Source organism: Gasterosteus aculeatus, chromosome Y (genome assembly GCF_964276395.1).
Source record: "Gasterosteus aculeatus chromosome Y, fGasAcu3.hap1.1, whole genome shotgun sequence".
Taxonomy (NCBI): Eukaryota; Metazoa; Chordata; class Actinopteri; order Perciformes; family Gasterosteidae; genus Gasterosteus; species Gasterosteus aculeatus.
The window spans coordinates 18,417,867-18,431,749 of NC_135709.1; the positions used below are offsets into that span (position 1 = coordinate 18,417,867).

The 13,883-nt window shown below is 44.3% G+C and overlaps 1 protein-coding gene and 1 long non-coding RNA gene across 2 annotated transcripts in view; one reads left to right on the forward strand and one right to left on the reverse strand.

Annotated features, from left to right (window-relative positions):
- Positions 1-9,889: 9,889 nt before the first annotated feature.
- LOC144391115 (uncharacterized) overlaps positions 9,890-13,883 on the reverse strand; it is a 48,417-nt gene continuing 44,423 nt past the window's right edge. The window contains exon 2 of the long non-coding RNA XR_013455001.1: positions 9,890-10,208. This is a non-coding gene — a long non-coding RNA (uncharacterized LOC144391115). The remainder of the gene's footprint in view (positions 10,209-13,883) is intronic.
- Positions 11,760-12,861, forward strand: LOC120812383 (zona pellucida sperm-binding protein 3-like). Its single transcript, XM_078097960.1, has 5 exons — positions 11,760-12,209; positions 12,335-12,453; positions 12,496-12,518; positions 12,585-12,674; positions 12,761-12,861. The coding sequence occupies exons 1-5, from the start codon at positions 11,796-11,798 to the stop codon at positions 12,844-12,846; spliced, it is 732 nt and encodes a 243-aa protein (XP_077954086.1). The 5' UTR covers positions 11,760-11,795; the 3' UTR covers positions 12,847-12,861.

Consider the following 13,883-nt stretch of genomic DNA (forward strand, 5'->3'; position numbering starts at 1 on the left):
CCATGGCCGCTGAGGCGTCTGTGGGTTCGGTTTTTGTGATGGCTGCTGAGGCGTCTGAGGCTTTGGTATTTCCCATGGCTGCTGAGGCGTCTGTGGGTTTGGTTTATGCGGTGGCAGCTGAGGCGTCTGTGGGTTTGGTTTTTGCCATGGCTGCTGAGGCGTCTGTGGGTTCGGTTTTTGTGATGGCTGCTGAGGCGTCTGAGGCTTTGGTATTTCCCATGGCTGCTGAGATGTCTGAGGCGTCTGAGGCTTTGGTATTTGCCATGGCTGCTGAGGCGTCTGTGGGTTCGGTTTTTGCCATGGCTGCTGAGGCGTCTGTGGGTTCGGTTTTTGCCATGGCTGCTGAGGCGTCTGTGGGTTTGGTTTTTGCGGTGGCTGCTGAGGCTGTTGTGGATGCTGAGGCTGCTGAGGCGTCTGAGGCTTTGGTATTTGCCATGGCAGCTGAGGCTGTTGTGGCTGCTGAGGCGTCTGAGGCTGTGGTATTTGCCATGGCTGCTGAGGCGTCTGTGGGTTTGGTTTTTGCCATGGCCGCTGAGGTGTCTGTGGGTTCGGTTTTTGTGATGGCTGCTGAGGCGTCTGAGGCTTTGGTATTTCCCATGGCTGCTGAGATGTCTGAGGCGTCTGAGGCTTTGGTATTTGCCATGGCTGCTGAGGCGTCTGTGGGTTCGGTTTTTGCCATGGCTGCTGAGGCGTCTGTGGGTTTGGTTTTTGCGGTGGCTGCTGAGGCTGTTGTGGCTGCTGTGGCTGCTGAGGCGTCTGAGGCTGTGGTATTTGTGAACGAACACAAAGGACTTCTGTACTTTGTTTGGAAATTTGAAATGTGACCGTGGTTAGAGTGGAGAACGTCCTACATGAGCCCAGAGATCTACTCCTTACTGCATAATATAAAGCACACCTTTGAGTTGCTTTGAGGGTCATCATAAACGTACAACGGTGCTCGGACACTGCCTGTAAACAAATAAATGCGCGTCAAAACCCAACTAAGAGGATGCTGTTATTTCGCAATTGAGTTGTTCTTCACACAATGTTTTCATCAGGTTTGCAATAACTGGCAATAACCTTTATAATAAAGACAAGCTACATGTTTTATTAGAAATCGAATTGGAATTTAGTTATTCCCAATTTTGAAATGATAGGATTTACTCGTCTTCTTGTTGTTTACTGCACATTTTATTTTATTTTTTTAATAACCTGGTGTAATGCTCTCATAATCTGGTTGTGTATAATCCCCTGCACCTTCTCCGTCTCTAATTTCAAACGTTGTAATTTTAAATAGCGCTTATGTCGTCTTGTAACTCAATAATGCATAAATGTGGGTTTGTTTGAATATTGAAGAAACGTATTCTGTCAACTATAACGCCAAATTATTATTATTTTTTTAAACATTTTTTGAACATATTCAGTCGAAAAACAACAAGCGACTACAAGCTCAATCAACTTTGATTTAAAAAACAATGTTTAGAAAACTATAATTAAATTATAATTAAACAACTTTATTGTCTTGTTGAAACTAGGCTAATCTTGAAGTAGAAGTAACTTGCCTTTTAAAGGCAGCAGGTGATCTTTCATTTCCAGGTACAACTGACTTGACATGTTTGACAGTGTAATAACTCAAATATACCCCCCCCCCGCCCCCCAAATGTTTCATGCACTAGTCCAGCCCCGAACATGTGAGCAAGCAAGTACTGACTCAGTCATCCCCCAACACCTAAACCCCACCCCATTTGTTACCCACAAACCATTTTTTATTGACACTTATCAGAGACAGGTGGCACAGAGTTGTGCCACAGAAGGTTGTATGTCTTTCTGCGTGGCATTTGCATGTTTTCCCCCATGCCTGCATGTGTTCCATCTTACTGTGGCTTCCTCCCACAGTCTCTGCAGGATAGGTAAATTGGTGACTCTTAGCATAGCCTCAACCCCTGTCGCAACCAATGAGCCATTGTGTGATATATCATTACACCCGGCAGAGATTTCCCGTTAGTACCCCCGACTCATATGAAGTCATGAGTCCCCATTCGTCGCTGCTTGCAGCTTCAAAAACTTGTTGCTTTTTAAAAAATTCAAATGAAGCTCTCTTTAGTTGAAAGTATACAGGCCTGAATTTGAAACAGATATCCGAGATGTAGTTTGATAAATGATTACAGCTCCTTTTGCTACATTTTCATCTGGATGGTGTGGTGTGGACAATTTGCAAAATCATTGGATTAATAAAACTCTCTCTGCTCTGCATCTTTAACTGGTGCAGAGAAGAGATTAATCCCTAAAACAAGTCAACATGTAATAATGCCACTTTAGGACTAGTCCACGCTGTTAAAATAGTTTTGTATTAAATCCTTTCACCTGAGACTAGTCAGACTAGTCAGACTAGTCATGCCATCGACATAGAAAAGAGAAGGTGTAGGAGCCATATTCATTTGGTATTATTTCAATTAATTTTGCTCTGTGCCACTAGGAGGCTGTATGTGCTTTGTGGCTCAGCTGACCTCGGATCAGCCCAGGTAGACCTGCAGGAATCCCAGACACAGGTGTTGCTAATTTGGGAAGCAAACAGTTTTCGACCGTGCCAGTGTGCGTGTGTGCCTTTGTGGTGAGCAATGCGGTTTGTTATTTTGGGTACATGTATTATCAGTTAAAGTTTTGCCGCTGTATGATATGTGGATGTAAAATAAACATGCAAGATAATCGTAACGATCACAGAACTCTCCGTTTTGCTGTGTTCGAGCGCACCGGGCGAACGTCTAAACCTATCTACCGTATTAGCAACCAGTACTAGACTTCGTTTAGGACTTCGTCAGTACACTTTAGGTCGAAAACTGCTTCGATTTGGATAACCATTCATCGAGACGACGTGGACCTGTTACACTGTGGATTAACGGAGTTCGTTTGGAACCCACGAATGTGAGGTGGGAAAAATGTTTGGAGTTGCCGATTGTTGACTGAAGCTGCACCGGAGCCAGCTGCAGGGGCAAAAATACCAGCATCAGCTGACCGGGACAACATTCATCAAAGCCGGCCAACGCTCGATTGGGGTATGTGGTGACCAGCGCTGATATTATGCATGGCCATGGTAATTTGTGTGCACACATTCGCGTAAATCCAATGCAATGGTAGCAAACTCGCAACCGTCTAAAAAGAACTTTGCGCGTCTGGACGAGTTGTTGCGCAACATAAACTATTTTGCGGGCTTGTTGATTAATAAGCCAATTCACTTTGTGTGGTCATTATGGCCGAAGATCAAAAGGGCCAAAACTGGGCCTTGAGACTGAACTTGTAAGTGCACGGGTAAAAACTGTAACTGAAAAACGTGTGGTTAAATTAACACCCAAAGCTTTGTTGGAAAAAATAAGCATTTTAGAAAAGGAAAGAAAGTCTAAATTTTGTAAACTGTCGAACGCAAAAGAATATATTGCTAAATTAATGGGTGATAAAAAGAATGTAAGTGAGGTTGAAAAAGAATTTAACATGTTCAATGAGTTGAGTGGCAAAATACAGCAGGTGCATACATCTTTAATGGGTTTATTGCCTGCTGATGAAGCAAGCAAACATGAAATATGGTACCAGGCTAAAATGTTGAATATCCATGAGTTTATTGTGGGTACGAATCAATGGTTGTATGACATTAAAGGATGTCCAGCCACCAAAGTAGGTGATGATCATGATGATGATTTGCCAGGTCAAACTGAAATTAAAACTGAGCAAACTCAAACTGTGCAAAGTGAAAATGTAATTTGACCAACAGAAAAACACACAGTTGTTGACAACACTTTAAAGGAGCATGAAAGGGATGGTCCTCAAATCGTTGATGCCAATGGAAATAAGGCTGATGCCAGCAATAGAATTGGAGTTGCTGGTGGAAAGGAAGAGGAAGAGGAAGATCAGATTCAACCTCATGACAGCATTTCAAATGTGCAGTCAAGGCACCATGGCTCAAGGAGCGGATCCTCAAGCAGCAGACCTCCACTTCTTCAGCCAGACGCAGGGCGAAGGCGGAACAGGCCGCACTCTTGGCTCGAGCTGCCGCTTTAAAAGATAAGCATGCATTGGAGGAGCAGGAGCTCATCTTGAGGAGAAAAAGGGAGCAGCTCGAGCTGGACACGGAGATAGCCGCCACTTCTGCTAAGCTAGCAGTGCTACAGGTCGGTAGCAGCGTCCATTCAAGGCAATCTAATGGAATGGCTTCCTACATCAGGAAAGGGGCTAGATCAAAGCTCCCACGCACCCCTTTCAATCCCCAGGCCTTGATATTTGTGTCTCAGTCTTCGCAGCGACACGCATCTCCACCACTACAAAGCAATGCTTCACAAGTAGCCACGCCAACTATCATGCCAAAGAAAACCGTCATTCAAGGTTCTCAAACCCCTCAGTTACAAATAAAGACAACCTTCAGTCAAGGCTTTCAACCCACTCTAGGCGAACAAGTGTTTCAACCACTGCAAGGCCAAAATCAAACAGCAGGTCTCTATAATGTGCCGCAACAACAGAATGACATAACAGCTCTCCTTGTTCAAATGCAAACCTCGCAACTGCTGCCACGCCGAGAAATTCCAATTTACGATGGAGATCCTCTAAGGTTCAATACATTTATGAAGGCATTTGAGCACTGCGTGGAAGCAAAGACAAGCTGTAAAGGAGACTGTTTGTACTACCTTGAGCAATTTACTAGGGGGCAGCCAAGAGATATTGTGCGCAGCTGCCTTCATATGACTGCAGATAAAGGATTTGCTATTGCTAAAAAATTGCTCAAAGAGCACTTTGAAAATGAGTTTAACATAAAAGCCGGCCTACATGGAGAAGGTCACAGGATGGCCAAGTATCAAAGCTGAGGACCCCAAAGCGCTGAAAGCTTATGGACTTTTCCTCCGTTAGTGTTCTAACGCTATGGATGATTTTCAGTACTTGGAGGAACTTAACATGCCAGCAAACATAAAGATTCTGAGTCAGAAGCTACCTTATACTGAAGAAAACTGGTCGAAGAGCACGATTCTCAGACATTGTGAAGTACATCGAGCACCAGTCAGAATCACTTCAGATCCAGTCTTTGGTGACATAGAGGACACTTCACCTGTTATCAAAGGAGCTAACAAAGCAAGCAAGTCACTGGTGAAACAACAGCTGAGAAGAAACAGCTTTGCAACACAGGTGGTCATTGAGGATGGATGCAAAGCAGATGCTCACAAGATTGAGGAAGGATGCAGCAAACCAGATGGTAACAAGAAGGAAAAAGCTGAGAACAAAGTGACATCCTTTGCCAAGACTGATTCTATTTCCTGCCTGTATTGTGCTGCTGGTAATCATGTTTTGGAACAATGTTTTTAAACCGAGAAGAAAGACACACAGGGAGAAACTGGACTATCTAAATCAGAAAGGTCTGTGTTTCAGTTGCTTGTGCACAGGACACTTGAGCAAGAATTGCGACAGGCGCATAATATGCAACAAGTGTAACCGAACGCATCCCGGTGTTTTGCACATAGAGAAGGAAAGGGTTTCTCAGAAAGCTCAGAAGGATGGCGAGCAGAAGAATACTGAGAAGTCAAATACTTCAAACAGCTGTACAACATCCTCCGCTTGTGGTCTTACAGGGGCTGGCCACTGCAATGGAATTCTTCCCATTTTGTCTGTTAAGGTGAAGTGCTCAAAGGGAAACAAAGTTATTGAAACCTATGCTTTTCTGGACCCAGGGAGTACAGGAACTTTCTGCACCAGGAAGCTCATTGACAAGTTGAACATGGAAGGATGCAAATTCAAGATTCTCATCCACACTTTGGGCCATAATAACGCAGTAGAAAGCTCTGTTGTTGAAAGTCTGGAGATTTCAGGATTTTCTGGTGAGTGCTTCTATCCCCATCCTAAAGTGTGTACCCAGAAAGAGATGCCTGTCTCTACAGCCAACATAATCAGCGAAAGGGAGCTAAGAAAATGGCCTTATTTAGAGGACGTTAAAATTCCCCACGTAAACGCTGATGTTGACCTGTTAATTGGCACAAACGTCTCCAAGTTGATGGGGCCTTGGGAGGTGATTAACAGTCGCAAAGGTGAAGATGGACCCTACGCGATCAAAACCCTACCGGGGTGGGTAATAAATGGTCCGTTACGAGGAAGTAGCGACAGTGAAAGTGAACACCCTTCCATTTATGCCAACAGAAATGCCATTGACAGAATTGAAGAATTGTTAACTAGCCAGTACAACTATGACTTCAATGAGCGAGCTTCTGCAGAACAGGAAGAAATGTCAAGGGAAGAAAAGAAGTTTGTGGAGATAATGGAAAGCTCTGTTCAGCTTCAGAATGGACACTACGTGTTTCAAATGCCTTTCAAAGGGAAAGATGTTTTGATGCCGAACAACCTCGGTGTTGCCATGCAACGTGTTCGTTGTCTGAAAAGAAGACTTCAGAAAGACGCTTTCATGAGGAGTACAACAACTTTCTTGTTGATGTCATTAGCAATGGCTATGCCGAAGAAGTACCGCAGCATCAGTTGGAAACGCCAACAGGAAAGGTGTGGTATATCCCGCACCACGGCGTGTACCATCCACGGAAGGGAAAGCTACGGGTGGTGTTTGACTGTGGAGCAGAGTACAAAGGGATCTCGCTCAACAGTCAGCTTTTGCAAGGACCGGACCTCACCAGCTCGTTAGTTGGAGTTCTTGTGAGGTTCAGGGAGGAACAAGTGGCCATAATGGCGGACATAAAGGCTATGTTCCACCAGGTTAAAGTGGGAGAGGAACACCGGGACTACTTAATATTCTTATGGTGGCCTCATGGTACCCTGTAGAGCATCGCATGACTGTCCATTTATTTGGAGCGGTTTCATCACCCAGTGTTGCCTGCCTTGCTCTTAGAAAGACCGCTGAAGACAATCAGGCCAACTTTTCAACAGAAGTGATTGAAACGGTCAACTGAAAACTTCTATATGGATGACTTATTGAAGAGACCACCCTCTGAAGCGGATGCAGTCACCATGGCAAAGAATCTTACAACCATTTGCGGCAGAGGAGGGTTCATCCTCACTCAATGGATTAGTAACAGTCGAAGAGTGCTTCAAAGCCTCCCAGAGGATCTCAGGTCCAAGAACCTGCATGAGCTTGATCTGGACAGGGATAAGCTGCCATTGGACAGAGCTTTTGGTTTGCAGTGGTGTATCGAGACGGACACTTCCAAATTCAAGCTGAAAGTCATAGAGAAGCCGCCAACCAAGCGAGGCATTCTATCCATTAGCAGTTCCGTCTACGACCCATTGGGATTCCTGGCACCTCTAATACTCCCCGCCAAGCTGCTGTTGCAGGAGTTATGCAAGACAAAGTGTGATTGGGATGATCCAATACCTCCATCTTTTCAGCAGAAGTGGAACAAATAGCTGACAGATCTTGAGAAGGTGGCATATTTCAAGATCCCCAGATGTGTGAAACTTGAAGGATTTGGAAGGACTGTCAGTGCCCAATTGCATCACTTCGCCGATGCAAGCGAGAACGGCTATGGTACGGCTACTTACCTGAGGATGCAGAACATGGATTAGAGGGTTCATGTTTCTTTCTTATTTGGCAAAGCCCGAGTGTCCCCCCTGAAGCCTGTCACCCTTCCCTGTTTGGAGCTCACCGCTGCCGTTGTTGCAGTACGAGTGGACAAGATGCTTCAATCAGAGCTCCAGCTTCCACCGAAGAAGACTGCTTTTGGACTGACTGCACATCCGTTCTTAAGTACATAAAAAATGAGGACTGAAGATTTCAAACCTTTGTAGCACACAGGGTAACCACCATCAGGGACAACTCGGAAGTTGAGCAGTGGAGATACGTTCCCACATCCCTGAACCCTGCTGACAGTGCTTCACGTGGTTTGAAGGCAGAAGATCTTGTGAAGCAAAGATGGATAGAAGGCCCGGATTTCCTACGGGAACCTGAAGAAACATGGCCAACATTTCCTGTGGATTCAAGTGTCACTGCCGACGACCCAGAAGTAAAGCGAAGTCTGACGGTCAATGCAATACTTGTTGACACCAACGCCACATCACAACTGATTACCCATTTCTCTGATTGGCAAAGATTGAAGGTTGCAGTTGCGTGGCTCATTAAGCTGAAAGGAACTCTTCTCAAACTGAGGATGAAAAGAAAAGAGTTAGAGTGTGCAAACACCAGTGCTACAGGAGCAGCCAGGTTTGATGTGCAAAAGGAGATTCAAGCTTTCTCAACATCACTTGGGAATCAGAAGGTGACACTGGAAGATCTCTTGGAGGCCGAGACCTCCATAATCGCTTTTTGCCAGCAAGAGAGATTCCCCACTGAATTTGCTGCACTAACCTCTGGCAAGCCACAAGTACCAAGAAGTAGCAGCATCCTCAAATTGGATCCATTTCAATGGATCCAGGAATTCTACGAGTTGGGGACGGTTGAATAAGGCAGCAATCCCCGAGGACGTTAAACACCCCCTCATCTTGTCAAAAGACCAACACATCGCCGACCTTATCCTCCATCATGTCCATTTACAGCTTGGACGTGGAGGTAGAAATCATGTTCTTTCTGCTATAAGGAGAAAATACTGGATCACAAGTGGACCTACTGCAGTGAGGAAGATCATATCAAGATGCCTCATCTGTAAGCTCCATGGTAGGAAAACCGCTGAGCAAAAAATGGCAGACCTGCCAGAAGAGCGAGTGGTTCCTGATCTTCCGCCATTCACTAACGTTGGCGTAGATTACTTTGGGCCAGTTGATGTGAAAAGAGGGCGTAGCATCATGAAAAGGTATGGAGTAGTATTTACTTGCATGACAAGCAGGGCTGTGCACCTGGAAGTGGCCTATTCTCTGGACACAGACATGTGCATCAATGCGTTGCGAAGGTTCATCTGTCGAAGAGGACAAGTCTTGCACTTGAGATCCGACAATGGCACCAACTTTGTGGGTGCAGATAAGGAGCTGCGAAAAGCCTTAGCCTCTTTGAATCATGACCGCATTGAAAAAGCATTGTCCAAGAAGGGAATCAGGTAGAGCTTTAATCCTCCAGCTGGGAGACATCACGGTGACGCTTGGGAGCGCATGATACGGATGATCAGTAAGATTTTGTGCTCTGTGCGCCATCAGTAAACCTTGGATGACGAAGGGTTCCATACAGTGGATCGCCCATCACAAGGCTGTCAGACCCCAACGACCTTGAGCCGTTGACGCCAAACCATCTGCTACTCCTCAAAGGGAAACCAGTTCTCCCACCAGGACTGTTCAACAAAGGGGATGTTTACGCAAGGAGAAGGTGGAAACAAACACAGTACACCTCGGATCTCTTTTGGAAGAGGTGGACCCACAAATACTTTTACAGGAGCGTCAAAAATGGAACCAGGAGAAGAGGACTTTTGTTCCTGGGGACCTGGTCATGGTTGCGGACTCCACAGCACCACGTGGATCATGGATGCTAGGAAGAGTCCTGGAAACCTTCCCTGATAAGAGAGGTCTGGTACGTGTGGTTTGTTTAAAGACCAAGACAAACATCATTGAACGACCCAGAACCAAAATATGCTTGCTTAATGAAACTAAAGAGTAATTGGTTCTATTGGTAACTATCTTTTTGTGTTTTGTTCATGGCTCTTTTTGATTTGGGGTAATTGCTCTGGCAGACGCAATTAGGGGCTGGAGTGTAGGAGCCATATTTGTTTGGTATTATTTCATTTAATTTTGCCACTAGGGGGCTGTAAGTGCTTTGTGGCTCAGCCGACCTCGGATCAGCCCAGGTAGGCCATTTAACCTGCAGGAATCCCAGACACTGTGCCAGTGTGCGTGTGTGCCTTTGTGGTGAGCAATGCGGTTTGTTATTTTGGGTACTGTTAAGGTTTCGGAAGCTCTCGAGGGAGCCCTCACTCCTTGTTCTCGTCCCGGCCGGAAACGAGGACACGAATGAGTCAATTCGTTTAAATTCAAAAATCAAAAGTTATTTAATAACTGAACAACGTAATAGGGATTACAATTACAAAGTGAAATACTAAGCGAACAGTGGAATATTTCGCGAAATAGAGAATCCTCTGAGCAAGTCTGAAGTGACTTATCAACGCGGCTGCAGGAGAAATTCTAACAGTCTTTCCCCCGCCATGGTCCTTTGAAAACTCTTGAGGTGTGTCTTCTTTGGTGCATTTGAATGTCATTGGCCTCTTCTCCAAAGGGTCACCTCCTCCATTGTCCCTTCCACGTCGAGGTGTGAATCTGCAGCTGTAACCTGAAACCTCTCTGTCCTAGCTGTCCCTCACATTCCAATGCACTCAATGTAGATACATTCGGCTTTATGCCTCAATGAGTGAATTTAACAAAGCATGCATTGTTTAAGTCTTCATCTTATAACTAGTACACTTTCATTACAACAACCCATCATTAATGATCACCGTTCATCACCCTTCATCTTAAGATCTAAGACAGTTCATGTGGTCCAATTCTCAAGACATTTGCCTCAGTCGGCTGCCTTACATTAAGTTGTTCATTTATTACCTGACAGGAGAAAAAACTCCCAAAAAACCCTCTTTGGGGATAAAATTGGGAGAAATCCATAAAGAACGGCAATTGGCATCCGTCCCCAGGTTTTAACATCACATTGTGACAGAATGTTAATGTGTACAGTGTTTATATGATTTAAATGACTATGAATTGTGTTTGATTGAAATTGCATTCACTTCCTCTAACATGTTAATGTAATAACTAATATCTAATAACACACAAACTATAATTCTAACACTAAACATTATTACACGTACTATAATTCCCTGACTAGGGGTTGCCCTTCTGGCTTAAATCCCTAACAGTACATGTTTTATGAGTTAAAGTTTTGCCGTTGTATGATATGTGGATGTAAAATAAACATGCAAGACAATCGTAACGATCACAGAACTCTCCGTTTTGCTGTGTTCGAGCGCACCAGGCGAACGTCTAAACCTATCTACCGTATTAGCAACCAGTACTAGACTTCGTTTAGGACTTCGTCAATACAGAAGGTTTTTCTGATATTGTTTTGAGAGCTTTCATTCAATGGTCCCGTCAGCGAGGCTATGACATAAGCTCCCTCTTTAACAAACAGCGCTGAGCCTGGTCCTGACACAATAGTTAAGCAATATTGTGAAATCAGTCAGTTATTTTTGTGTTTTTATCTGCATACGTAAAACACTACTCCCACTGTGCCCATTGTATTTACTCTTGTATATTTGTTAAAACACTCGCATTTGTATGCTTGCATTGGGACTGCTTACCGAAAACTAATGCTCTTCCACAGATGGAACTCTGTCGCCTGTCAAGTTGGAGCCATATCGATTTGCAGCGTTTCACTAAATGTACTTTGGCAAAAATATGGGTTTGACATGCCATGCCAAGGGCAAGTACACCTAACCCAGGGTCAGCCTGACCTTGTTTATGACCGCTACTTTTTAAGTGCATATCAACTATCTTTTCTCACTTTGTTTAAAAAAATGATTACACTTATGATGCTAATTTTCATTTCATTAGGTACATTATCTTCACAATGATTTTTGTTTTAGTGTTTAGTGAATTAGTATTTCTACACAACTTTTTGTTAATTCTTTGCAAAGGGGAATTATGTATGCGTTGAAAAAATAAATAATCTCAACCCATTTGATGAAGCATCATCGCTTTCTGTCAACAGCTGCAATCGTCTCATTGACTGAGGTTTAAACTTATCGGGTCAGATGTGGAATGGTCAACAGAAGGGGCGGGACTGTAGTCTAAGGAACTATGCTCCCTCTACTATAAAAGTGGGTGCACATTTATATCTTTCTTACAGCACCCAGGAAACTGAGGAGATCACTTGTTGTGAAGCCATGGTGATGAAGTGTACTGTGTGCCTTGTGGCTCTGGCCTTGCTTGGTAGCTTCTGTGAGGCGCAATGGATTCCAGGGGTCCCTGCGCCCAACAAACAGGTTCCTTATAATCCCCAACAGACAAAGCAGACATTTGAGAAACCTCTCACCTGGAAATACCCTGAAGATCCGGAGCCTCTACCCAAAGACAATGTGGATTTCGAGCTGAGATCTCCTGTTGCTGCTTCATCTGTCTCTGTCGATTGCAGAGAGAAGATCGTTCATGTGGAAGTCCAGAGGGACATGTTTGGGACAGGCCAGTTAATCAATCCCACTGACCTGACGATGGGAAACGGTGCTGCTGTTGGAGAAGACACTAATGCTCAGGTCTTGATTTATGAGGCGCACCTGCAGGATTGTCTCAGCGCATTAAGGGTAAGCATAAGGAAGATGATTCAGATCACTGTGAAATGATTAAGAAATTGCGAGGAATATTTATTTAATCTTTGGTCAAATATATTCATTTCTAATTTTCAATGTTTGCACTGATACGTATTTAGATGACAGAAGATTACATCATCTACACCTTCACCATGAATTACCTTCCCCGTCCTCTGGGCTCCTCCCCTGTGGTGAGAACCAGCCAAGCTGCTGTCATTGCGGAATGCCACTACCCAAGGTATGTACCCTATCAGTTAGAAGTGTGGTAATAAAATAAAAGAATTGGATTAGCTCATTTTAATGGCAAATCCACCATACTGTGAGAATCTTTTAAATCTGCATTCTAATGAATCCATTTAATCCGTTAAGAAGCACAATGTGAACAGCCTTGCTCTTCATCCCGCGTGGCTGTTAGAATGGCTCAGGAATTCTTGTACTTCACTCTGAGACTCATGACTGGTGAGCAAGAGAACAATGTATCTGCACAATTTAACTTTGGGAAATTTTTATTTAAAATATGTATATGTCATCATTCCACTAAACAGATGACTTCCAACATGAAAGGCCAAGCCACAAGTTTTTCCTGGGAGACATCATCAATATCGAGGCTACCGTTCGGCAGTCTTTCTAAAGCATTTCATCTGATATGAGTATTAGTTAGAGAATTATAGTGCTGCATAATTTGACACATGTCTTTTGTCCTAACTTCTAGTTTTGGAATGGTGTTACGTCCCCTGTTCTGTGTATAGATTTGTGTATGTGTTCTGTTTTGTGTGTGTGTTCATACAGGTGGTACTGATCATCCATGAACTCCATTCATCTTGGCTCCACCCCCGCTAGTTACCCGGTTCAGCTGTTTCGACTCATCTCCAATCCCATCATGCCCTTCTGTCAGTATATGTATCCCTGTGTTTGTTTCACCCGGGGGGGTGTCACTGGTTGTGTGTATGTGAGTGCTGGTGTATGGTGGGGTAGTTATTAGTTCTGGTGATTTGCTGTACTGTGTATTCAATTAATTGTTTTTTCTTTGTTCTTATTATTACAGGGGGATGAGGAGTAGTTTAGCCCTGCTCCGGAGTTTACATACCTGCACCTAGGGTTACTCTCCTGTCTAACAACACTAGATACACCTGGCAGGGCCACCTACAGTAAGTTTGGGTAGGGCGCCTTGTTAGTGTGCCAGTTAGTTAGTGGTTTTCGTTGGGAGATAGGACAGGTAAGGGGGTGGGAGGCATTTTGTTCTTTTCTTTGCTTTGGTACCGCCAGCCCTCCTCATTTCCCCTGTTAACTGCGCTTAAATAAAAGCCTGCTTACCCCAACGTCAGGTGATGTTTTTTCTCTTGCACCTACAACGCCATACCCGTTTACTGGCCACAGGATGTCCTCTGGCAGTGGCGGGAATCCCACTCCCCTCCTGGGGAGTCAGAACGTAACAAATGGGAAGGTGATGTCACCCTGGGTCCCATCAACATTGCAGAGAAGATGGTTGTTTGAGTCAATTCCCTGCGACAGCTATGGCCATCAAAATAAACAGTCTCGTTGGTCCATAAGTGTCTGCATGTTATTCACTTGCTTCTTGTTAATAGTTCAGTTTAAACAAGGACATTTACTTGAAGAAATGTAATCAACTTATCAAAAATAGAGAGCAGAGACAGATGTGTAAGTTCC

Bases quoted from the DNA above. Each gene is read 5' to 3' on its own strand.
- LOC120812383 (XM_078097960.1), top strand. From the start codon at position 11,796: ATGGTGATGAAGTGTACTGTGTGCCTTGTGGCTCTGGCCTTGCTTGGT. The intron at 12,210-12,334 runs GTAAGCATAAGG...ATACGTATTTAG, and splicing joins ATTGTCTCAGCGCATTAAGG to ATGACAGAAGATTACATCAT. The intron at 12,519-12,584 runs GCAAATCCACCA...TAATCCGTTAAG, and splicing joins TGGATTAGCTCATTTTAATG to AAGCACAATGTGAACAGCCT.